Raw genomic sequence first — 27,105 nt, 5'->3', positions numbered from 1 at the left:
AAGTTAATAAAACAACATGTTTTTCATCAACATGCATTTTCTGAACTGTAATAAGTATGAAAATAATGTTTGGTATTAATGACTGATTATAATCCTCAGTGAACATGTTATGAGCCACAGAGAGCACAAAAACATGAGACAAAATTAGGGATTTACGCCACAATTCTGGACAGCTGAAAGGTATGGCTGAGAACAACTTCATTAATCAGCTGAGCTTTGTTTTCAGTCCAGGAAATATGACACTCTACCTGACACAGGGAAGGAAGATAGGACCAGAAACTTACAAAAATCAGTTTGTTAAAAGACTACATTATCTCAATTATTTATCACATAGGTGGTGAAACACATACCTAGGAAGTATATACACAAGAGTTACTACATTAAAGTACTCAAACTTGATAGTGTTTCTTGTACTTTTCTTCTAAGTGAATGGGTCTGGGATATAACAAAGCAGTAGAGCATTTTAATATCAGCTGTGCCCTCACAGTGCATAATGCATATTCCAATAAAACAAGATCACATCATAATGCCTGCCCATAAGGGCATTCAGTGTTTGGAAAAAAAAAATGATCATACTAGCAGGCTTGGAATGTGAACAACTTAATTTAAAAATAGTATATTTATATATATAAATTTCAGTTTCTGCCTGTAGTGTTGCTTTAAATGCAGTGCCGACTAAACTTTGCACAGGTGCCACTCTAAGGTGTTTGACTATCTCACCTAAAGGAAGTTGGCATAAAGGTTAAGGTGTTTACCTCACAGAGAGAAAGTGCAGGGTTTGATTCTCACATTTAAGGGAAACTGGCTAGGCTTCAAATGGTCCAGAGAGCTAGCCTATTAGTTACCTATAAATCTATGCACAATGACATTCATTCGGGTACTTCAAGAACAAGTCAAAAGGTTTTGCTAAAAAAAATATATAAATCAAATCGCAAACTCAACATCATCACCCCACAACACAAATTTGCATGAAAACATAATTCCTAAGCTTCTTAAATGCAAAGGATATGAAATGTAAAAAAACTATGATAAGGGCACAACCTTCATGAAAATGGTCATTGGTACAAGTGTTGATGCATGTTTCTCTACATTTTATAAACATGCAGTTATATCATGTAAAATATCATGTAAAATTGTATCAAATCACTGAATTCAACTCCCTTGAACATATTCTAAACCACCAAGTCATTTAAATTTCTCATATATTTAAATTAACAATTAGGACAAAGTTTTAACAGTAAGGAAACTCAGACATACAGAACTCAGATTACTGTCTCATCTACACAATTTTTCTCACATCTATTGTTTTAATTTCAGTGTTTTTGCTGAAGAGTTCTCTGACCACCTGTTTTAACTGAGGATTCATGGGTTTAAGGTCCAACACATAGCTGGAGTGATGAAACCAGGCTCAGAAAAATAACATCCTGGCTTCCCTTAACATTTACTACAATCTTTTTGTTGATCTACTGCTAACCTTGACTTGCTTGAATACGGAATTTCAACATTTCACTCAAAAAAAACAAAAATGATAAAAAATGATTAAATGAAGATTTTATGCAGAGATCAAAAAGAAAAATTAGGAAAATATGGAAAAACTGCAGGTGCAATTTTCCCAGTTACCCTGCTGAGGACAGGCCCTGTAACTTCACAAATAAACCTAGTCAGGACACACCCCTCTCCTTGGCATGGACAGCACACCTAGATTCAGGTTACTTTTCTACTTCTCCTTTAGGTTTTTAACAATAATACTTAGATACCATATTTCTTCTTTCTTCCACTCCTATCCTTTCACAGCTCTTCTTAAAACGCATATAGTTTCCATTGCTAACTATTCAAGTCATTATCATCTGCCCCAGCAGTGAAAGTTTAAACCATCTGCTCTCCTCCATGAATCTAGTGCTCCATGTTGTTTAAATGGACAAAGACATTTATTTTTAGACTCTGGTATTTCAACTAGTAACATTTTCATTTCTCACGCAAAATGCAGCTTTTTACAATCAACTATTTAGTGTGTGGTTTCATCAGAAAGTACAGTTGTGTACACTTACCATAAATGTAGCTGTTTGAGTGTATTCACTGTTGCAGTCCTAATATATGGGTTATCCAGCTCCCGGTAGCCCTCAGCCGGCTCGAATACCAGAGTCCTTGGTATATGACGTCGACTGCCATTGGTTGTAAACTGATGTCAGAACATCAGGTATAAAGGGAGGTGGCCAATGCCATTTCCTCAGTTTTTCTTGCCTTAACTGTTACAAGCCCCCAAAAGAAGGCCAATCCAGGAAGGAAACACCCTGGAAAAAAGCCAACCAAAAATAACATAAGTAGTCTGTGCCTTAGGAAAAAAGGGGGAATGGAGGGTGGGAAACCAGGACTGCAACAGTGAATACACTCGAACATCTACATTTTTGGTAAGTGTACACAACTGTACTATGTGCTTTGTGTTTCACTGTTGCAGTCCTAACATATGGGTTGATTCCCAAAGCCCAGAAAGAAAACAAAAAGGGGGAGGAAGAATCACAGATTAAGGATTGGTAAGGAGGCCTTGCAAAACTGCAGAGACAAAACCAGCCCTAGACTTAGAAAACAAAGACAGGCTGCAATGTTTTGTGAAAGTATGGACAGAAGACCAAGTAGCTGCTTCTAGAATGTCCTTAGTAGGCACACTTCTCAAAAAAGCTGCAGAAGTAGAGCCTGCTCTAGTAGAATGGGTCCTAATACCCTGTGGGGGGGGGGGGGGGCTTTCCATGCTGCAGGTAACAAAAGTGAATGCAATGAGCAATCCATTTGGAGATGGTTTGGAAATAGCTTTACCCTGAGCCCCAGAAGCACAACTAACCAACAATTGCTGAGACTTCTGAAAGGGTTTAGTTCTCTAAGTAAAATCTCAACTGTCTCTGCACATCAAGGGAGTGCAGAATCCTTCCCCTTTATTCTGGGGGTTACTGAAGAATGTAGGCAGATGAATAGACTGGTTAAGTGTCAGACTGAAAATCACCTTAGGCATAAAGGAGGGATTAGTTCTCAGAGAAACCCAGTCTGTATGAAAAATAATGAAAGGTTCTACTGCCATTAAGGCTTGCAGCTCCAAAACCCTTCTGGCGGGAAGTAATAGCCAAAAGAAAGGCAGTCTTCCACAAAAGGAACTAAGTCTGCAGAGGCAGCAGCTTCAAAGGGAGGAAGAGTAAGCTTCTCCAGGACAAAATTAAGATCCCAAGCAGGAGTAGGAGCTCTTCTGGGAGGTCTAAGATTGCTAGCTCCCCTCAGGAGCTGTTTCATCAGGTGGTGAGAAAAAATTGGTTGCTCAAAAGAACAATGAGAAGAAATTGCTGAAGCATGAATCTTAACTGAAGAAAAGGAAAGTCCACCATTACGCAAACCTGCTAGATAATCAAGAATGAGGGAACGAGAAGGTTGGGAAGACTCTTCTCCTTTAGCCTGCATCCAAGAGCAAAATCTCTTCAATTTAACTGCATAGGATTTCCTAGTGCTAGGCCTCCTGGCTTCATGAAGAACTTCAACCACCTGCTGGGAAAGATTTAAAGTATTAGCCAGGCAGTTAAATGCAGAGTTTGAAGATGAGGATGAAGAAACTTTTCCCCTTCCTGAACCAACAGATCTGGTACCAGGGGAAGATACCAAGGCTGAGCTTGGGAAAGGCTGCGAAGAAGGGGATATCAATGCTGTCTGGGTCAATCTGTTGTTATAAGAATAGACTTTGTTTTTTCATCCCTTATCTTTAGCAGCACTCTGGGCAGACGGGGAAGGCATAAATAGATAGTTGTGTCCATGGGAAGGACAAAGTGTCCACTTTCCATGCTTTGTCATGAAACTCCCTGGTGCAGAAGGTTGGAAGGAGATGACTAGTTTGAGGGGAGAAACGATCCACCTGAGGAGTGCCTCAATGCTGAGTGATGCGATGGAAAATGATCTTGTTCAGTTGCCACTCGTGAGGATCCAGAACATGCCTGCTCAACTGATCCACCAAGGAGTTTAGCCTCCCTGGAAGATACTGGGCTATGAGATGCAAGCCCATGGAAGCTGGTAAGGACCATAGTTTCATGCTGTGTCTGCACAAAGGCTAAGGGTGAGCCCCCCCCTGCTTGTTCATATACCACATGATTGTGGTGTCGTCTGTCCTGATCAGAGGAGTCTCAGGGTAGAGTAGGTCCTTGAAAGCCAGCAAGGCCTGCTGCACTGCCATCAATTCTTTTAAGTTTATGTGCAGATGAATCTGTTGGGTGCTCCAAATCCCTTGTATGCCCCTGCCTTCCAGATGTGCCCCCCATGCATAACCGGAGGCGTCTGTGGTGAGAGGCTGGCTTGGCAGGTGGTGGGCAGAAAGGCAGACCCTTGTTCTGAGAACAGGCTGTTGCCCAGCAGAGAAACTCCATTTGTCGACAGGGAATAAGAGGAAGAATCAAGTCCAAGTCCAGTGTGTGTTGACACCAAAGGTTCTTGAGGTACCACTGAAGTTTTCTCATATGCAGCCTTGCATATGGCATCATCAGGATACATGAACCCATGAACCCCAGTGCTTGCAGGAATTGCCTTGCAGAGAGCTGGGTCATGTTTGCCAAGTTCTTGAAATAAGCCGACAGACCTTGTTGTTTGTCTAGAGGGAGGAATGCCATCTGGGTGGCTGTATTCAGACGCACTCCCAGGAAAACAATCTCTCTTGTATGAACCAACTTTGACTTCTTCTCGTTGAGAGTGTAACCCAAAGAAGTGAGAATGTTCTTCACAAAGTCCAAATCCTTTTTAACTGTTCTGGGGAGTTTGCTTGAATGAGACACTTGTCCAGGTAAGGATAAATCTGAATGTTCCTCTGCCTGCAAAAAGCAATGGCTGGCGCCAGGCACTTTGTGAAAACTCTGGGAGCAGTAGATAAGCCAAAGGGCAGCGCAGAGAATTGGAAGTGTTGCTCCCCAGCCCTGAAATGAAGAAACTCCCTGCAACTTTCCCGTATTGGGATGTGCAGATAAGCCTCCTTGAGATCCAAAGTTACCAGTTATGAATTCTTGTCCAACATTGGCAGTAACTGTTGAAGAGTGAGCATCTTGAATTTGGGAATCACCAGAAAAGTGTTTAGAATAGACAGATCCAGAATAGGGTGCCAGGTGCCCCCTTTTTTGTTTACCAAAAAAAGTGTTGAATAAAAACCTAGGCCTGCCTGATTTGCAGGAATTGGCTCTATAGCCCCCATAGCCACTAGAGAAGAAATCTAATTCTCTATCTCTGCCCTGAGAGTTCTGCGAATGTCTGGGTAACCCTGTAGAACACGGAAGGTGTGAAAATAGAACTCGTAACCTTGGTTTACTATGTTGAGTACCCATTTGTCATCTGTGATGGTTGACCATACCCCTGCGAACCTGGCTAACCTTCCCCCCAAAGGAAACCCTGGGTCCGCAGAGGTAGGCACTAGAAGGCCAGAGTCATTGAGAATGCTTGCTTTGGGAAGCTGGCTTAGAACTCCCCGATTTAGCAGAAGAAGGATGCCATTGTTTAGTCCTTTGAGGGGCAGAAGCCTGCCTTCTGGAAGATCTGAAACCCCTAGGCCTAGAACGACCCTGCTTGCCAGGATCAGGGAAAGACCAGTTCTTGGAAGGATAATGCCTACTAAACAGAGGAGCTGAACCTTAAGGAAATCTTTTACAGCTTGCATAGATTTCGCCTTATCCTCCAACTTTTTCAGTACCTCCTCAGCCTTGTTACCAAAAAGGTTGTCTTTGTGCAAAGGAACATCCAACAATTTAGATTTTACAGGTTCAGAAAGAGGCTGCTCCCTAAGCCAAGCATGCTTTCTAATAACGGAACCAGTGGCTGCTGCTCTGCAGGAAGCCTCCAAGGTGTCAAAACCACAATGAAGAGAATGCTTATTAACCAGAGTGGCAGAATTTAGTAAATCTTGTAAGTCTTTGTTCTCTGACATGGAAGGAATATCCCCAAGCTTAGCCTTAATAGCCTCCAAAGTATGCTGCTGATACTTAAGCATGTGAAAAAGACAATTCACATATCTAATGGCAAGAGTTGCAGAGATATAGACCTTTTTACCCCACCTGGCAAGGCCCTAGACTCCTTATCAGAAGATACAATAGTAGCCTTAACACCCTTGGGACCTTGAGAAATAATCTCAGGATCAGCAGTAGGGTTTCGAAAAAGAAACTGATGAGAATTAGGAACCCTATAATACCTATCAGGTTTTCTGTGAGCAGGAGGAACAGAATTAGGAGTTAAAAGATTTTTCCATGAAAACATCATCCACAACTTCCAAAACAGGAGGTAAAGCCAGAGGTTTATGCTGTGGCAAATCTAAAAAAATCCTGGATCCACCTCTTAGACTGGGGGAAATCCTGACTTTCTCATTTAAAGTGCTCCCTAAGAGCATTCAAAGTATCCCCAAAGGAAAAATCTTCTGGAGGGGAGGCAGAGGGGATAGAATCCTCAGCATCAGAATCCTTAAAGCCAGAAAAAAGTTAAGAATTTCCTTCCTCACCAGCAGAAATACTGGAAACCTCAGAATCTGATTCAGACAAAACATCAGGAGATAAACCCCTAGCCATCTTGGAAGGGGGGGGGGGGACGAGAAGATCACCAGCCATCTTTACCAACTGGGACTGAGGCACAGGAGAGGAGGCCGATGGCCGCTTGTGGGTAGATTTGCTGCTGAAAGGTTTGCTAGTAATCCGGAGGGACTTGGGAGGCCTAGCAACTGCAGAAGTCTGAGCTAAGGTAGTCAGACGGGCTCTGGTCTCATGTCAAAGAGAAGATGTGGCAGAAGCCGGTGCCTGCATAGTGGCTCCAGACCCATCTGAGGCGGGTCAGGTGGAGAGTCTGAAGACAAGATAGCAGCCTGTGGCATGGAGGACTCCGTAAAGGGCTCGGCAGAGGTCTGTGGCTGAAAATCTGTGGACTGTAGGGGCTGCGAAAGCACCTCACTAGCTACCGCCGGGCCGATGACCAATTTCATTGGCACGTCGTCAGCAGCTTTAACCCTAGGCCGGTCTCGGTCCTTGTCTTTCCGTTTCCTAGGTATATTCAAAGTCGGGAGACCAGAGGACGCCATACCAATGAACTTAGGCCAGACTCTGAAATGCTTATATAAAATCCTAGCTCTACGGCATATGGTACGCGGGTTGAAGGAAGCACACAGATCACAGTTAGGGATGTCGTGCTCAAGGCCCAAACAAGTTATACAATAGGAATGAAAATCACGGTGCGGAATCTATTTTCCACAGGCAAGACAGTTATTAACTTTATCTGACATTCGTTAAAGCAAGAAAAGAGGATCCCCACAAGGTACTTATATGAAGGCGTCTTCAACTTGGTAGTCGGAAAGCAGAAAGAAGGTAAACGGCCGACCGGCTCTAGTGCGAATTGCATCTGCTTCAGGCTCTGTGGCAAGAAAGACTGGGGAAATGGCGTCGGCTGCCTCCCTTTATACCTGCCCTTCTGACATCAGTTTATAACTGACGGCAGCTGACGTCATATACCAAGGACTCTGGTATTCGGGCCAGCTGAAGGCTACCGGGAGCCAGATAACCCATATGTTAGGACTGCAGCAATGAAACACGAAGAACATCTACTAATTACAACAGTTGACACATCTAGACAAACTACTACACACATGCTCATATATTTAGTAGCATGCTTTGCTTCCAGTGCAATTTAAAAATGCTCAGGACCATATATCTGATCTCTCATAAGCTACCAAATAACCCTTACATTAACTGAAAAACTGCAGCTTCAGCTCTCTTTATCGACATTTCTATTAATTATACCCCTTAGGCAATATTAAAATACATACTACCAATAATCAGTTGCTAGTTTCAGGTACCATATCATTTACTGCATTTAGATTTCTTCCATTATTTGCTTGCACTATACTACATGCAGCCCTGAGTCTATGTTGTGATGCCATCTCTTAGCCCTATGGCCTTGGCTATACTTGCCCTCTTTGAGTCACTGTAAGAACAGACTCCCTTTTTACCAGCACCACCTTTTCTTAATCACCATTTTCGCCAAAATATACATATTAACAATGAGCATTAATAAAAAAACATACATTTTTCTCTACTTTATTGTACATTTAACACACCAACAACCAATGAGCTTCATACAAAATCCTTAACCTGCACTTAATAGTTCACTAAAATCAGTTTGTCCATGTATTTAGAACATAACATTCAACTTTGTTGAAATATCTTTCTCAACTTCATCTTAAATTGAAAGCATCAACAGTATATACCCTTCACATAAAATCCTTACCCAGACTTCATGGTTCACCAAAATTAAATAACTTACACTGGATATAAAAAGTGTACACACCTCTGTTAAAATGCCAAGTTTTTGTGATATAAAAAAATGAGACCACGATAAATCATTTCAAAACTTTTCCCACCTTTAATGTGACCTATAACCTGTACAATTCAACTGAAAAACAAATCTGTTAGGGGAAAAAATAAAAAATGTAAAATAAACTGGTTGCATACGTGTGCACACCCTTAAACCAATACTTTGTTGAAGCACCTTTTGATTTAATTTCAGCATTTAGTAATCTTGGGTACACACCTGCCATCAATTAAAGAGACTCTGACTACCTCAAATAAAGTTCAGCTGTCCTAGTAGGATTTTCCTGACATTTACTGAGTTGCCTACTACAGCAAAAGCTATGGTTCGCAGAGAGCTTACAAAGCATCAAATGGATTTCACTGTTGAAAGGTATAAGTCAGGAGAAGGGTACAAAAAAATGTCCACAGCACTGGATATACCATGGAACACAGTGAAGACAGTCCCCAAAAAGAAGCGAAAATAACAGTGACATTGCAAAGAACTGGACATCCCTCCAAAATTGATGAAAAGACAAGATGAAAATTAGTCAGGGAGGCTGCCAAGAGACCTACAGCAACATTGAAGGAGCTGCAGGAATTTCTGGCAAGTTCTGGTTGTGTACTACATGTGGCAACAATCTCCTGTATTCTCCAAATGTCTGGGCTATGGGGTAGGGTTGCAAGACAGAAGTCTTTTCTTGCACAGAAAAACATCCAAGCCCAGCTAAAATTTGCAAAGTAATACATGAAGTCTCCCAAAAGCATGTGGGAAAATGTGTTATGGTCTGATGAGACCAAGGTTGAACTTTTTGGCAACAATTCTAAAAGGCACGTTTGGTGCAAAAACAACACTTATCATCACCAAAAGAACACCATCACCATGGTGGTGGCAGTATCAGGCTTTGGGCTTGCTTTTCTTCAGCCGGAACTGGGGCTTTAGCCAAGGTGGAGGGAATTATGAACAGTTCCAAATGCCAGTCACTTTTGGCCCAAAACCTCAGGCATCTGCTTGAAAGCTGAAGATGAAGAGGAATTTCACCTTTCAACACAACAATGATCCCAAGCATACATCCAAATCAACAAAAGAATGGCTTCAACAGAAGAAAATTCAAGTTTTGTAATGGCCCAGCCACATGCCAGACCTAAATCCAATAGAAAATCTGTGGGGTGACCTGAAGAGGGCTGTGCACAAGAGATGCCCTCACAATCAAACAGATCTGGGGCGCTTTTGTAAGGAAGAGTGGGCAAATATTGCCAAGTCAAGATGTGCCATGCTGATAAACTCCTATCCAAGAAGACTGAATATTGTGATTAAATCAAAAGGTACTTCAACAAAGTCTTAGTTTAAGGGTGTGCACACTTATGCAACCAGCTTATTGTATGTTTTTTTAAATATTTTTCCACTAACAGCTTTGTTTGTTTTTCAATTGAACTGTACAGGTTATAGGTCAGATTAAAGGTGGGAAAAATTTTGAAATGATTTATTGTGATCTCATTTTTTTATATCATAAAAACCTGGCATTTTAACAGGGGTGTGTACACTTTTTATATCCACTGAACATCCCAATCAGTATAGTATTCTTATCTGAACATACCTGCCAGGAAGACCTCAACTAATACCTAGGTTTATTTACTTTCTTAACAAGGACTACTTGTATTCCCTATAATGTAGCCATGACATTCACACAATTCTGATGAGAGCTCCTGTGCACATTGCCTTATTTTCCAATTCTGGGAATCCATTAGTATTGTATCTGGAACTGAGGGCACCTTTCTTGATTTCTAACTACAGCTAACATCATACTAAATCTAAACAGTGCTTTTGATGTGCAGGTAAGCCACTTATTCAATTATATCCCAACAGACCTACTTCCCCCAAGGTTAAACTATTCCAGAAATAAATATTTTATCACATTTTGTAACAAGTTTGTAGAAAATGTGTTCCAAAATCCCTTTCTTTCCATTTAAACTTCTCATACTTATTTTATTAACTTCTGCAAACAACTTTTGTAGCTTGCTCTGGAGTGTAGATAACTGTGGCGGTATTTCCACAAATAAAAAACAAAAAGAAACAAAAAAAAAAACATTTCCTTGCTTTAGTGGCATGCTTGGAGACCAAGCAAATCTCAGTTCATTGTTTTTCACTCTATATCATCTGGTAACTTCTTCCCAATCACGCTTCAATTTCTCTGATTTCATTCTCTTCCTTTCTTGATAGAATTATTTACTCTGCTTTCACACTAGCAGCACTTGTCCCAGATTTTATGAAAAGCTTTGACAATGGTATTACTCTCTCCGTTTTGGTTATGGCCAGTATTCTTAAATCACTGATTCTATCTAAATGGCCATCCATTTGTTTCATAGCTTGGTTAATGCTTTCTTTCTCAAGTTTTATTCCTATCTTCTGGGCCTCTAATTTTCTGCATGATGTCTGGTAACTTTTTTTCTGTTGCTCACATTCCCTTTGTCCAAATAATTAATGTCTGTTAAATTCTGTTTTAAGGTCTTCAGATTCTTCAATAATGTGCAATAATTCTTTCTTACAATAAACTATACAATCCATTATTGAGAGAATTATGTTCAGCTGATCAGCTCTGTGGAGAACTGCTGCTGTTTCTGCATATCTCCCATTTAACTAGAACTGGGAAACTACCACTAGCTGTAAATAATTAGTGATATCCGCATCTAGACCAGAGTCAGTTAACACATACTTTGATTGGGCAGGGGTAGTGATAATGCCATGCCGAGGATTACCATTCATCAGCCAAATGCATCCTGACTTGCTCAGGACAGTCTTACCCTCAACTCTAGAGTTGCTACTACGGGCCACTCCTTCACCATTCAAGCTTCAATTAATGGAAAGTGAGTTCACTGGAGATATAAACTAAACACTTTCTCCAAATCTCTACTACAATAAAATAGCAAAATACAGTATTAATCAAGGCACATGTCCTTCGTTACAACAAGTCAATTTACTGGTTTTTAACTTGTTCTTAATGGCTTATCTTTCATTCAAATACTTAAGCACCTTCTTACACTGTGGATACCTCTCTGCTCTGCATCAAGGCTCTTAATTTTGCTCAGTGGATAACAGCTCCTTTTCTGTCTTTACTTGATTTGCACCTTGAAAAGAGGAAAGGGACTAATAGGCAACATTCCGTAGGTCTGCTTGCTGGTATCACATTCCTGCTTTCGGGATTCCCCTACCTCCTGAGTTTGATGCTAACTAACTTCTATCAATGTAACCTCTGATTCCAAACAGGTTTTGTGCCTTCAGTGTATAGAAGACTGAACCTCAGTTGCCTTCCTCTGCATCTCCTTAATAATGTGAATGAGATAGTTCCTTTTTTTCCCTCCTGATAATATATCACTCACTCTCCATGTACCTCCAACTTCATCTACCTTGAGGAGTTTTCTTATTTTCCATAATTTTTAAGGAACAGCTCATTAAGCTTCATTAAAATGAGTCTGGGCTACTTTTGAAGTGCTACACTTCCTAGTACAAAGACTCAATGAGCTCTTTCTGTTAATTATTCTCTTACAGGCAGACCTGTCTAGTTATATAATACTTCTTTTACACAGGTTAGAAAGTTGCTTCCCACTAGCTTTGCAGGACTACATGGGAATCATAAAATTTCCCTTCTTAATTGCTTTTCAAGTTATGTTATCTTCTTAATTGAACTTCAAGTTCTGTTATATAATCTCCCAACTCTCTCTCTCCTGAGCATCCAGGCTGGCCAACTGCATCTTTGTCCAAAATGAATCTTTGGTAAATGTTTGGATTGCATCCAAGTGGAGAGGAAGAGTCGTCTCTCTCTCCTCCAATCTTTTACTGTTTGAAGCCACACAGACTGCTAGAAGAAACTCAAGGAAACATTTATCAATTTTGTATTCTTGGTCTGTTGCTTCCATTTTAGTTCAGTGCCACAGGGTTACGGATCAGCCCCTTGTAGGTCAAACATATAATCTGCTCTCTGCTCCAAACTTTGGCTTTTCTTTTAAGGTTTAACATAATTCTTTGCATTTTCCTCTCTAGGATGGTACACATCTGTTGAGTAGTAACTCCAACCAACTCCATATGCCTTTTAATGTAGGAAAAAGCTGGCTAGTTTGAAGTTTGGAGGTGGATAACTAAAATTAGCTCTTACATTTCACCTGGCAGCATATTATAAATCCCCTTATAATGCATCAGTTTTATAGGTCTTCAGGATCTAACTCAGAGAATAACCAAGGCAACCTGACCAAATCCTCTTTCAGGAAGGCATAAACTTCTTCGTGCTACTGTGACAAAACAACCTACAGGGACTCTTAATACTTTGGTTCTTCCTAATCAGATTAGCGATCACTGTTCAGTTTCCTCACTGTGGTTATACATGAGAGGGAAGAAAGAGAGATCAGTCTAATTTTCCACAAAAATAGTCTTGCGCTTGGGAGCTAAGGTTACTAAATGTTATTCTTTTATGACAATGTCAGAACATTGTGCCTGCACCCAAACACTCTCTGAGTATACCAATTTACATACAAGGAACTTGATTTCTCTAAGAGAATAGACAGTAAAGGGAGACAAATTCCCAAGCTTTCTAACTCACTGAGGACCAAGGCTAACTCTCATGACAAAGCCAAAAAAAACCAAATGAAATGTAACATACAACTCTGATCACTATCAGGATTTCCTTGATACAAAGTACATATTGCACAACTGTCATTTTTTTAATTTCTCCAAATCTTTTGGGTTTCTAATACCATGACAGGAATGGACCCTATTCCTAAGCCAAAGTCTGATTAAAGTTCATGAAATGACTATTGTTTCAAACTTTTATGTCAACCAGAAGTGCTCTTCACAGCACCCGCAGTGTGCCCAGTAATGACTCCTCCTGTAATCGTATGGGGTTACATGGATTGGTAACATACCTAAATACAACTGTAGATTTTTTTTTATAAGACCTGTTCCACCTAATACGATAGGGACTGTCCGGGTATCTTTCTTCCACATTGTTCTCATTTCTGCCTGCAAATCCTGATATTTTATGACTTTGTGTCTCTCTGTACGCAAGACACTGTAATCACCGAGTGTGGTGATTTCAATGATAATCGCTACTTTTGTCTTCTTTTCATGGAACACTATATCCAGTTTTCTAGCATCTAGTTTTTGAACTGTTGGTAATGGGTGATCTCATGTGATGCAAACTTCTTTATTTTCTATGGTGCTCTGTGGTTCATGTTTTCATGAGCCCTGTGAGACTGCAGAGCTCTATACTGTCATTAGTATAGATAAGGTAATGTCGAATAAGAACTAACAAGTTGTCTTATCAAGGCATCCAAAGGTCTTTTTGAAAAGAAGATTATGGGGGACCTTACTGGAGAAATATGCAAACCAGTCTTCCAAACAACCAACTATATCTCTGAGATATCCCATTGCCTTAGCTTGCTGAAAGCACACATTTCATCAACAAGTAATCCCTACATCCTCCTCCCCTAATCAAACACCTATAACCACACCACATGCTAGAATATATCCTTTAGCTTACCTCCTACTTTTGAGAAGCATCTTTCCATCTCACCTTCTGAAAGGTAGCAGCCCCTATTACAACCAACCCATATAAGATGTCAGTCTTTCCCATTCTACTAGCACAATACCAACTTATGTCACTCATTCAGTAGTTCCTATCCCAAAAGTAGCATATACCTCTAGGGTGTAAGCCTACTACCCCCTATTTCTAGTCGTAATCCCTTTTCTGAAATCTTCAAAACAGTGGTCTATGGCCAAATGCTAGCTTGTACCCTTTCATTCACAACATGGATTCAGAACGGGTAGCAGTAATTTGACAGACATTTTTAGCATAATAGACTCCATTTATGGAAATCAGGAAAGGGGTCTTCTAACTGGGGAAATTTTTATGGACTTAAAAAAAGCATTCAGTCTTGTAAAGCATTCCCTACCACTATCCAAACCTAATAAAACAGATTTGGCAAAGTTCTTAAGACATGGTTTAAGAACTACCTTCTAGGCAGGACCTTACTCATAGTTAGTGGAGCATACCTGTCTGAACCTAGCTTGATTTACACTGCAGTCTCACAGGGCCCTTTGCTAGGTCTTATACTCTTGTCTTATTATTATTTATAAATTACATTTCTCTTGACATGATTACAGGTCTCAAGTTATGTCAGTTATCACATGATCTTAGAGGTAGACAAATGCAACAGATATACAGAGGAAAATCCCCAAATATTTCAAATTTTTCTGAAATGACTGTAGGCAAAAAACTAACAAGTCAAATTCTAATAAAACACTTGCTGCTTTCTGGCACCTCAATCTATGCAAAATAAAGTCTACAGGTATATTTTGCTCTTTATTGCCACAACACATTACCACTTATCTCTACACAAGGAGAAAAAGCTTCCCATAACAGCAAGGGCCACACTAAACTATAAATTAGCATGTAAGGTAAGCTACTACACCACATGACTAGCACAGACACCACTAATAGCCTTCCACTACTATCAGTTATACCTTAGTGTACTGAAATACTTATGCAAATATTTCCAAGCGAAAGAGCCTTACATTTTCTGGACTTTGCTGCATACACAGACTTGTTCTCATTGTTCTTTTGTGTACTGCGTTTCCATTCTCTCCCCAATCTTCCTCAGCCTCCCCTGATAGATTCTTATTATTACCAGACAATATTTTATATACCCTATTAACTACCCTTTTAATAACAGCAGTTTCTGTTGGAGACTCAACTAGAAACTCTACCAGAGCTGGCCTTTCACTTAGCACTCTCCTACCTTTCTGGCTCTGTTTATACTCTGTTAAAAATCCTGGGCATGAAAGACAGTTTCTAACCTGCAGAACAAAATTTTGCTTGGCTTCATTCCACTCTATTACACTTCCCCTTTCTAGTTATTTGCTCTCAATACATTGGTTCTTTTGCTAATTTTCTCCAGTATATTCTACACCCCCTACTAGCAGTCATCTCTCTTGGAAAACACTTTCTCCATTACAGTGTTGGCTTGGATCTTATCATATTTTATGTGACCTTATGAATATAATATTCTGTGTGGTTGTTGCTATTCTCTTTAAGGACCTGCATTCAAAATCCAGCTCTCCCTTTACTTCTCAAACTCCTCTCCCTCCACCTCATCATAATCACAGTTTTCAAGTTACAACATTATGCTTGTGTTATGGACATGAGCTTTAACTGCATAGCTTAAAATATCCCTTCAAATCAAGTAATCTTAAACCACCTTGGGGAGAACAATCATACCCACTTAACTCTTGCCTCTTCTCTCCCAAGTAAATGTCACCAACTCTTTGTGAATTATGGTCCACAACTTCTCTTCTGGTTGATAAAAATATGCCTTACCTGTATATATAAAACTGAAGGGACAAAAACTGTGTTACATCTTGTTTAAGACCATGTAATTCACTTATGAGATTCACAAACAAATAATTAAATTAGTGTATTATATGTTCTTTTTATAAGAGCAACTAGATAAATAACTGCTGTACGTATCTTTGGCCAGAGGTGATAACTGAATTGGGTCCTTAGAACAACAAATCTACATACTTAGCCAATAAATGAAATTAAAATAAATAAACGCTATGTTCAAACTGATGAATCTAAATGAGTAATAGCATCTGAAAACCATAAACTCCATCATATGGTTGCATAACTCAGTGATCATGGCACCTGGTTAAACCAGTTACAGATCATCAAACCATGAGCATAAGACCATCAAAGAAAAATGTCAAGGCACTCCATGTACATACTACAAGGTATCAACATTTTTACAAAGGGTGGAGGACCCACATAGGCAAAGGGAGTGATGAATCTCAAGCTAGAATATATTTTTCACAGTTAATCCTTCATCAAATCACCAAAAATCAGAGAGGAGTTAGCAAAGTATGTAAATCAGTGTACATTTGTCATGAAATGAACATCGCTGTCTCAGCTTACAAAATGCAAGATTCATCCCTAATGGCCAGAGAGAATGTGCTATTAATATGTACTTTCATATTCAAGCTACTGAATATAAAGATGCCCTCTTACTTTAATCAGGATGTTAAAATTCAAAGGCTGCAGAAAGACTTGAATATTCTGTCATGCTGTCTACGAGGCTGCACAATGGCAATCTCAATCCATGGACCTAAACTATGGAACACTCTCTATCTGCCATGAACAAAAATTTAAACAGCCATAGTGAAATGCCATTCATTCCCCACAAACTGTTTCAGAGTTAGAAAAAGAGAGAATATGAAAAGTCTGGTTGAAAAATAAAATATGTGATGTAATCTCCTTATAGGAGAAATAAAAGTAACAATGACAATGGGATAAATGGGATGAGATGATTTAGGACTCCCTAACCCCTTCCTCCAAATCTGCACAAGTGCCACAGATTAATCTGCAATAATGACATGGGAGCAACAGTTACTTAGCTACACTGCTAGATGTTATATAATGGAAAGGAAAAACAGGAATATTACTGACTGAGGTAGGTCACGTGGCATTAAACCTCTCCAGATAGCTCATCAAATTTTTCAGTCTGATTCCTCTCTTAAAAATATATAAATAAATACTTGAACCATTTTTGAATATAATAAACTCCAAAATACACAATGAAGGATAAAACAACCCTACAAAATTACACACAATAACACACAATACCAAAACAGGACCAAAACATAACTCAGAACTGAAGTAGAAAACCACCCATGAAACAGCAGCCATAAAGACTGACAGGTGACACCCTTATGCTCTTTCATGCCATTAAGGAATAATTCAAAATTCTTCACTAGTCAGACCGTCATAGCTCAGCACCAGTCTCATAACTCTCATCTATCTTTGTGCCCTCAATGCAAACGACAAATAAAAATAATGGTCCACCGTTCTTGTTATAAAAATTCACTAAAGGCGCATACAACTCCTACAGTAAGAGGGAAATCAAAATAAAAATCTTAGTAAAAGGCAACTAAAAGCAGTTATATTTTAATCTTACTTGCTAAAAGGCCTGAAGAATTAGCAGACACAAAGCGCTTGCATGTACTGGTACATCATGGGATATATATTTGACATATCCTCTGCAGTACTCAGTAAACAGAGGATTACTGGTACAATTCATATACTGTGCTGTGGCATAACTCAGTCATTTAATTTTTGAGATTTTCTGTGGAATAAGGATCAATCCACTGCCACATAAGTGCTTTTCAATGCTGTTCTGTGAATTATTTTGCAATTTCAAAGTGATACTGGCATATTTGTGCTTTGCAGAGTTTTTGCATTTTTTGCTACTTTTAGTTGCGGTTGTTTTTGCCTGTCTTTGACTGTTGAGCCATAGTTAAATAATTACTCTATTTTGCTGTACTGCACTTTATCTGGAAATATACTAGTGCTGCTTTAATACGTGTGCATTACTTGCAGATTCTTTGCAGATCTACCTACTTTAAAGTGTTTTTGTTTTTTACCATTTTTATCAACTGTTGAGTTTCAGTACTTCTGCTTGACAAATTGCTAGCTGTTTTGGTTTATTGTTTTAACTTGGGTTATTTATTTATTGAGCTTTTGGGTTCATTTTAGTGATTTAAAGTTAGAAAAGTCAGGTCTGCCCACTGGTGAGAGTAGCCTGGTCATCTTATGTGCGGATAATCACTAGGAAACCTTCAAAAGTATGTTTGTGGTGACTGGCCGGTAAGTTACTTTGTTAGCTTTCTGTTTTCTCTGCCTGTATAAAGTAATTGCATTTGCGGGAAGCTTTGCACAGCAGCAGCAGTAGCTGTTACCAGTGTCCTGTATTTATGCAGATAACTTAGAATCTATGATCCCCTATAAAACTAACCTCTAATGCTGAGTAAGTAGCTGCTCATTGAGCACTTGAATTGCATAAAAAAGAGCACTGCTCTACAAGATTATAATAATATTGTAATTCTCACCTGGCATCCAAGTAATTTGATTATACACATCATTAGTTCTTCCTCACAACTGTTACACACAAAAGTAACAGAACCAAGAGGTTTTTTTTTAATCACTGATCACAGTCTCACTTTACTATCCCCTTGGCACCATTCCCAGTGAAGCCCACTACATAAATACATGAAACCACTGGTCTGCATTTTCCTTCTGTCTCTCTAGTCAGCTTGACATAAATGTGCATCCTGAGGCAATACAGAAACTTCTCATGTCTTCTAATAACCACTTAATTCTCAAACTATCTGACAGAGTATGGAAAAGATGTAGCTATAACCATCTCTGGAGGCAAAGCTCTCACATAAAACTACTACTGTTTGTCAGAAACCCACAAGACACCATCTGACAAACAAATGGCTTTTCTTATGTAATACATCAGGATAGGACACACTTCTCCCTTTTGACTTTAATTATCCACAATTATTTCACTTCTTTCCTATTACTCTAGCACCCTCTGAATCGATTGATCATCTCTGTAATTAATGTCTACCAGTACTCTTACTACTGTCCTTCTAATTAAAATATTAACATAATTTTATTAACTCTAACTCTTTATTACAGCATCCCCTATATCAACACATTTTTCTAATTCTCCACATGTTCTGCACCCTAACGTCTTAGTATTGTTCAACCTTAAACTAATACTATCTGTACTTTTGAACCTTCTGCTTGACATAATTATATAATTCTCTGGTTATTACTAACTTCTGTTCTTACCGCTTATAACTACACCTCCTTTTTCCACTCATATCCTATGTAATTTTAAACCTGATATGACAAAAGGAGGTACTGCTGGAATTTTGTAAATAATTATATGCCATTGGTGAATATCAAAATAATTTATATAAGATGTTTGTGTTACAAATGTATTAGAACTGAATGTCATGTGTATATCAAACTGCTTGTACAGATGTGTGTGTTGAAAAGGTAATTGCAAAGTGCTGTTTGAAATGTAACCACAGTGTGCCCTGCTGGGAGAGCACAGAGATGTACATGCACTATTGTAACTACTTAAATGTATATATTTTAACAGTGGAAACTGGAATACAGGCGGTCAACTTCTGTCCAGCAAACTTCAGAAAAATAACTGAAATTAAATTACTTCATGGCTAGGCCATAAAAGATGGCATCTTTCAGTTTTCAATGCAGCAAGATAGACAATGCCTGTACTAAGAAACTTTCTGTATTGCCTTTAGGGTGAACTAATTACTAGTCTTTTACAGGCAGATGCTGAATACTGCCAGCTTCAACAATGGGGGTTTTGGCCTGGGGACTAAATGTCAGATGACAAGAAGTGATGGCATTCTGCAAGGTATCCCAAAAGTAATATGTGAGATATTATTTTGAGAAGTCTCTTAGTGAGACAGAGCATTCTGCATTCTGTCTTAGAATTGCTAACAACTAGAAGATTCATTCACCACATCTACCTTGCTCTACTAGTACATTCTTAGGTTATAATCATTATCTTAGATTCAGTCAGGAATAAAGTGAAGCTCAGTTTAGATATTTTTCTTTTTTTATTTGAGATTGTCCTGCAATATTGTTTTAGGTATTTCCTGTGGTTTTGAACTGTGATGGCACTGTGAATATATATATATATATATATTTACTATTATCTTGTTCTTTTATTATTTATTAAATATATTTAAACCTTCATTGTGGCTGATCTGTGTAGAGATATTTAAGTTTTGAGAGTACTTGCATATTTACTTGGTGACAGTGTGTGGGCCACTCCTAATAGCCTTGCTCTTTGTCAAACTACTATTTGCATTTGTATTAATATTACACAGTAAGATTGGACACCCTTTGTTAAGGGCCTTAAAGTAGCTGATAAGGAGTGACTGGTGGCAGTAATAACTACCTTATATTCTGGGAAGAAAGGGGCAATGCTAGTAAACCTGTGCCAGGCCTTTCCCAGATATAATTGTGTGTGTGTGTGTGTGTGTGTGTGTGTGTGTGTGTGTGTGTGTGTGTGTGTGTGTGTGTGTGTGTGTGTGTGTGTAAATCAAACCTCAAAGTGTGTGTGTGTCAGCTACTTGGGCAGAGACGTGAAGCATTGCTTGGACAGAGAGGGTGCTGGAGCTCTTGGCTTGGTCACTCACCTGAAATCTCAACTCTATAGCTGTGTCAGTGGAGTGTCTTATTGGGGATCTGGAGAAAGAGAGAGAAACCAGCCCCAGACTGACTGTGGTCTCTGTGTGCTCTTAGGGGGAAACTGCACTTCATGCAGAAAGCTGCATCTGGAAATACTGTTTGTGTACTTATCCTCTCAGTGGATGTTCCCCCACTATTGCCTGTGGTGAGGAATAAGGTTCCTTGATTACTGGTCCAGTGGTGGGCCGTCACACCTGAAAATTTACTTCTATGTCTATTTCTTATACTAGTCAAAATTACGCAACTAGTTCACCTCTATGCTTGCATCAATTAGAACATTTTAACTTTCCCCTTTAAATATTGTTATAAGACTTCTATTACTTTTAGACCAACTTGTCTTGTAAAAATGTTATCATGTAATGTTGTCTGTTATGTGTTGGAGCTTTTCTCCGTGGACCCCCGCTGAAAATGGGTTCACACCCAGTTGGACTTCACTGGTAAAGACAGTAAAATAAATAAATAGGATACAATACCTGATACACAAACTAAAGACAAACACATAGACCTACCTATGCTGAGGCTCTTAAATGTATGCTACCTAAACCTCAAAGACCTCAGACAGAGGAAGAAATTAAAATAAGTAACCCCAGCAAACTCCATAACACAATATTGCAGCAACACCCACCATGACACATCTCACAGTGTCTCGGCATCTAAGCCCATAAGGAAGACAAACTCATTATTTAATATTTTGGTATTAGGAGGTCCAATTTTAAGACACATTGATGTCCCACTCACCAAGCTGAGCAAAGAGAAGACTGTGGTCACAGTTGCCCATCAGGGGCCAGAATCTATCAAATTATGCATACACTCAAAAGGTATTGAACCACAAGCACCAGTACTACTCAGTCATACATCATAGTCCACGTGGTCATAAACAACTCGAGAAGTACCTCCCAGGACTACATGAAGTGAAACATGAAGGAGCTCTAAGACTATGTCTCCAAGGCATGTAAGAGCCTACCACTAAGCAGCATTCTTTCTTCTCCGTGGTGATGCCATGATATGAAGAAAAAATAACTGACTTCAATAATTGGCATAGTTTTTGGTGTCACTCAAAGGGGATACAATATTTGTTGGTCTGGGAGGATAATGGTGACAGGCAGCGATGCTTCACCATGAATGTTCTGCACCTGTCCTCTCTAGACTTTTGAATACTGCCTAAAACTTTGTCCACCGACAGAATTTTTTTTAGGCCTTTCCAACCTGATGAACCACCCAGTCCAGGATAATCCTAAAGGCAATAGTGCTCAATGCCAGGAGTCTAAACAAAAACTACACACATTGGAGTCTAAACAAAGAGTCTTCACTCTGGAGAATATAAATGTCTGTCTAGTAACTGAGACTTGGCTTAAAGCTTCAGAAAAGAACACTAACAATGCAAGGCTGTAATGCCTTCCACACATTCAGATTAGCTACTGCGCAGAAAGGGAAAGAGGGTGGAGGTGCCTCCATTTACATCTAAAACACACACCTGAAGGCTGGTCAAGCAATATGATGCACTTGAGCTTCTCCAACTACAATTCACCATAAGAAAAGTTCCATCCCATATATTTTTGAGCTACAGGATCTACCCCTAATGGCCCATGAAACCTACACCTCATACTTAAATGAATTGAAATTATTCTCTGTTCAATCCAACACCATAAATGGGTAACTTCAACTACTCCATCACAAATGGAAATAATAAAGGACCCCAAACTTGCAGGCCTAAAGATTCCTGGACTTAAACATGAAGGCTTGGACTAGCTAGTCCATACACCCACTAAAGGACGTAGTCCTAAACAACCCTGGGAGCATTGCACTCCCCATCTCTCCCCCCAATAGTAACATCCACAATGTCTAGGTCAGAACACAAAGTGTGCTCTTTCAAAATAAAAAAAAAGCCTAGGACACTAACTAACAATGGAACATTAAGAAATTATTGTAAGGCAAACTTCTTACTTTTAAGTGACACCCTGCATAATTTTAAGCCACCCCCTCACAAAAACCCAGTACAATCATGTATACAGCTGCAGAGAAGTAGCAGTACCTACTAGATATAAGCACAGAACAAATTGAAAAAGCAAGCCACCCTGGTGGCATCCCAGTGTAAATAGGTTGTATAACAAAAAGTAGAAAATCATGGCCAAGAACAGGAAGGACAATGTCCAGGAAGGCAAGAAATCTCTCAAACTAAATAAATAGCTCAGGGGACTAATTAAGTCTGCCAAAGCCAAATTTGAGTTAAAAGTAGACTACTAAGCTAAAAACTATCAGAAGGCATTCTTCAACAGCAATACACAACATGTCAAATTAATTGTAAATGGATCCAGTTATACTAAACCAGAGGGCATAGCTAATCTGCTGGCCTACAAAGTCAGCTCATATTTCACCCAACTTTCATCTCAGATACCGTCAAGAAATGCTCCCAACCATAATTCCCGCAATTATTACTAAGAAACAATGAGACATCCCAGGATAGCTCCTTAGAGCATGAAATATGAACTATAATGTCTACTAGAATTACTACCTAACCACAGCCAACAAATAGACTATAGGCCAAATAAATAAAGGACAGTAATGATTATTCCTTGTATAAGGGCAGGTCATGCACAATCCAGGGAAAACTACTGACCCATAAGCTTGACTAGTCTGATATGTTAAGCCATGGAAAGAACATGATATATATGTATGATAAATGACAACACAGGAAACCTTAAGACATTGAATTTGACTCAGTCTGGTTTCATCAGGGACAGGTCATGCTTACTCAACCTGGTGGGCTTCTTTGGAAGGTCACTAAAGCAATGCTCAAAGGCAAAATAATGTATACTGCCTACCTTGACCTGCCAAGTCATTCGATCCAATACCTCACTGGGGCATTGTAAAAACCCCTATTTTACCCAATGGATAGTCAACTGGCTCATAGACTGCACCTAAAAAGTTAGAACACTGGAGTCTACTGACACAAAAAAGCTGGTCACTAACAGAGTACCCTCAGAGATCAGTGCTGGGGCTGCTCCTGTTTGGCACCTGCTTCTATGAAGTCAAGACTAATGTCACAGGCATCTGACCAAGTGTGCAAACCATTACAAACTAGGTGTAGTCATTGAATTCCTTCATGATGAAAACACCCTCCAAGAAGCTTTGATACAAACAACTGGTGCCAGAATTACGGCCTGAAACTCAATTTCAAAAGTGCATAATATATTTCAGAAGGATGGCCATCTTAGCAAATAAATAATTGATAATATACTCTTAAAAGTATACTCAGCAATTAGCGATATGGAATCACATGTAGACAGTGACTTGGCCTTTGACAATCATGTATCTACTGTAGTGACAAAATCATTCTACATAGTACAACTTATAAGCAAGGGTATGACATCTAGGTCCAAAGATGCCATTGTTCCATTGTACTCTGCAATTATTAGACCAACTGAGTACAATGCTCCCTTCGGTAAGTTACTGCATATGCCTGGTCGTGTAATTAAGTGTACACAGAGGTTCCTCACTAAATGTATACATGGTGTGCAATACAAGTCTTATGCTCAGCTTCTCAAAGCCTTGTCTTTACACCCTGTCTCCTACAGGCTACTGAGTGGTGGACCTATGCTTGGCTTACATAGCACCCTCTGATCCAGCTTTAATGTACCTGCTGCTCCTGCCCAAAACAAATGGCATCAGAACTACACAGTCCACGGACCTAGACCTCATCTGTAATATAAATAAGATATGTTGGAAAGACAGGTATGTGTTTCACAGACTACCCCTTCTCTGCAACAGGTTTCCCATCCATGTTAAACAGAGTTCTTTCTTACACTTATTCAAACACAACTTGAATCAGTGAATGAGAAATCATAAATTTACCACTGGTCTGACACCTACATCTCTAGTAGCTAGAGGAAGTGTGTAGATGTCCCCCTAGTTACATATACCCCCCATACATACAAACATACAAAACTAAGGGACCAAAGCCTGTCCAATATGTCTGGGAAGCTTGGCTAGGCTAAAAGATGCCATTTAGGGTTGTTAGCTTAGTATTACCATATGACTCTATGATCCTATTAAAATAAAATGAAATTAAGGTAACAAAAGGGATCATAGCCAAAACACCACACAATGCCATATGCAGCAATGAGAGACCCTGAAAGTTGAAGTAAAATCTTCAAGGAGATAAAGGGTGAAGATCACTTGTTAATACACTTTAGACAGCTTAGAGTGGCTAAAAGCAGATAAAAGATAAAGGTAAAGGAATTAAACTTAATGTAGTGTAGATGTAATTTTATATCTATATATATCTATATATATATATATATATATATATATATATATATATATATATATATATATATATAAATAAACATGCATATATGTATACTTAAACAGAAAGTATGAAATATATATTAATGAACTTGGATGCTTAAAACATAAAATGAATGAAAAGAAACAAAATATATTGATAATGCCGGCAAATTACAGATGATCATTAGAAACAGCACTGCAAGTTGCTCAATAAACAAGTCAGCACTTTTTTCCATGACAGAGTCAGGCCATCTTACCTCTCTCTCATCCATATTTAGCCATTGCTTTGGGTCATCTTCAGTAGCTAGAAAAGCAATCAAATCTAGAGCAGTGAGTCGAGTTTGACGTCTGGATGACACAAAAATCAGCACAGGCTTGGCAGGGGAATGAGTCCGAATAGCTATAAAAATATAAATAAATAAAATCATAAACAAGCTACTAGATAAATATAATTTGTTAAGTCCTGACATCTAATGGCTGGAGGCTGCTTTAGGAACAGGTGTGGCTGAACAGCCTCAGACAGATTTATTGTTCATTTGTGTTTTTGTACAATCCTTCTGTGAAGACTCAATTAATCTGAGCTGTCAAGGCAGGTCTCCAGTCAACAATCAATACTTGGCTTTCTGTCACAGAGCTCATTAGAGCAGCTAAAACAGCATAATCAACCTAAGCTGAAAACAATCTGAAACTGTCAACTTTTTACTCACAGCGGTTCTACAGAGAGCAATTTATTTCTGAGTTTATTTCTCCATCAATATTTTTAACGTTCTCATGGTAACCAAACAATGCATGCTTTAATAAAACACACTGTGATGTTTCTAAACTACAGTGTCTGTGTTCTTATGGGAGGGGACAGATGAAAAAAGAAAGACATCATAAAAGTATACACTAACAAAGATAACAGATAAAGAAACCAGAAATACTGGATACTGGCAAACACAACATTCTTTAATATTTCTATAATGTTCTATAATGTTCTATAATTGTTCTATAATGATTCAACGCATTTGGGCAAACTGTAGAAAGACTAAACGCTATAGGAAATAGCTCTTCAGAAAAACAGTGATTTGCTTTACAGTTACAGTAATGACAGCAAAAGGGAAGAAAGGAAGAATTGTGCACATATATGCATCTCACTTTGCTCACTATGCCTTAATAAATATAGATGTAAAATCTAGGGGACGACTCTAAGATAAACAAAATACAGAGAAGATCAGTGACCATGTTCTGTGAAAAGTAAGACAGCCATAAGTCACAAAACAAGTTACCTAATCCTACAGCAAAATACATTTAATTTATAACACTGAAATACCCATACATACAAAAACATACATTTTGTGTTTTTCTACATTTTTTTAGTTTAAATTTGTATTACTGTTTCCCACTAATTTCACAGGAATGTGGTAAAAGTGCAGAATGACAAATTAAAAGGACAGTATGGTGGTGAAACAGGTTTTTATGACTGGGTTGCCTAAGGCTCTTTTCTACTGTAATTCTGAGTTTTTTTTTTAAATATAGTTGGTAATACTGCATTCGCTGCAGGGAGAGCACAATGATAGTGTATGTATGACGTTACAGTCTATCTCAGTGTTTTATTCAGTTTAATTTTACGGGACTGTCAGATTTAGGTCCATTTTGAGAGTAATATTGTTTTCCATTTCACTGGCTAGGACATTGATTTTTTTTTTTACTTAATTTTTATACAAATATTTAAAAACTTCACTTTTAGAGGTTGATTTATTTCCGTGTCATTGTTTTTGTCCGATGTACATATCCTTAGTGCATGCAGGCTATGGAAAGCTTTACTTTTTTCCCCACTGTTAATGTGAATGGGGTAACATTTTACCACCTCTCTCTCTATCTGTGCCTACTATTAAGAGAAATATATACACATGTTTGTGTATGTATCGGTGCATATGTACATGTAATATATGTGTGTGTGTTTGTGTATGAGAGAGAGTGTGTGTGTGTGTGTGTGTGTGTGTGTGTGTGTGTGTGTGTGTGTGTGTATGTATATGGGTCTATGCCATAAGATCGAAAATATCTAAAACGTAAAATAATGAAAGCATTTTTAATGCTGGAAGGCAAGCACCCCCGCACCTCCCACACTCCATGTTAAGTACATATACCAACTACAAGGTCTCAACAGTGGAAAAGGGGCTAATTCCCATGTTACTGCATTTGTGATATTTTGGTTTTCAGTCTGTTGAATTTTTGATCTCATGGCATAGACCCACATATATACATATACACACACGCGCACACACAGAATCCCTACTGTATATATGGATTCATCAAAAAAAAAACTCAAACAGTACTTACTTTAGTTTGGTTAGGTTAGGTTACAATTTTAATGAACCACAAACTTGAACAAA

The 27,105-nt window shown here is 38.8% G+C and overlaps 1 protein-coding gene across 1 annotated transcript in view; it reads right to left on the bottom strand.

Moving 5' to 3' along the window:
* The window catches only part of ASCC3 (activating signal cointegrator 1 complex subunit 3), a 4,485,173-nt gene that overhangs the window by 961,066 nt on the left and 3,497,002 nt on the right, over positions 1 to 27,105 (bottom strand). The window contains exon 28 of the mRNA XM_044069284.1: positions 24,988 to 25,130. Within this exon, the coding sequence (XP_043925219.1) occupies positions 24,988 to 25,130 (143 nt within the window). The remainder of the gene's footprint in view (positions 1 to 24,987; positions 25,131 to 27,105) is intronic.

Source organism: Protopterus annectens, chromosome 1.part0 (assembly GCF_019279795.1).
Source record: "Protopterus annectens isolate FY-2018-M chromosome 1.part0, PAN1.0, whole genome shotgun sequence".
Lineage (NCBI taxonomy): Eukaryota > Metazoa > Chordata > Ceratodontiformes > Protopteridae > Protopterus > Protopterus annectens.
The sequence above is the reverse complement of the archived record's forward strand: the minus strand, read 5'-3'. Positions and strand labels throughout refer to the sequence as shown.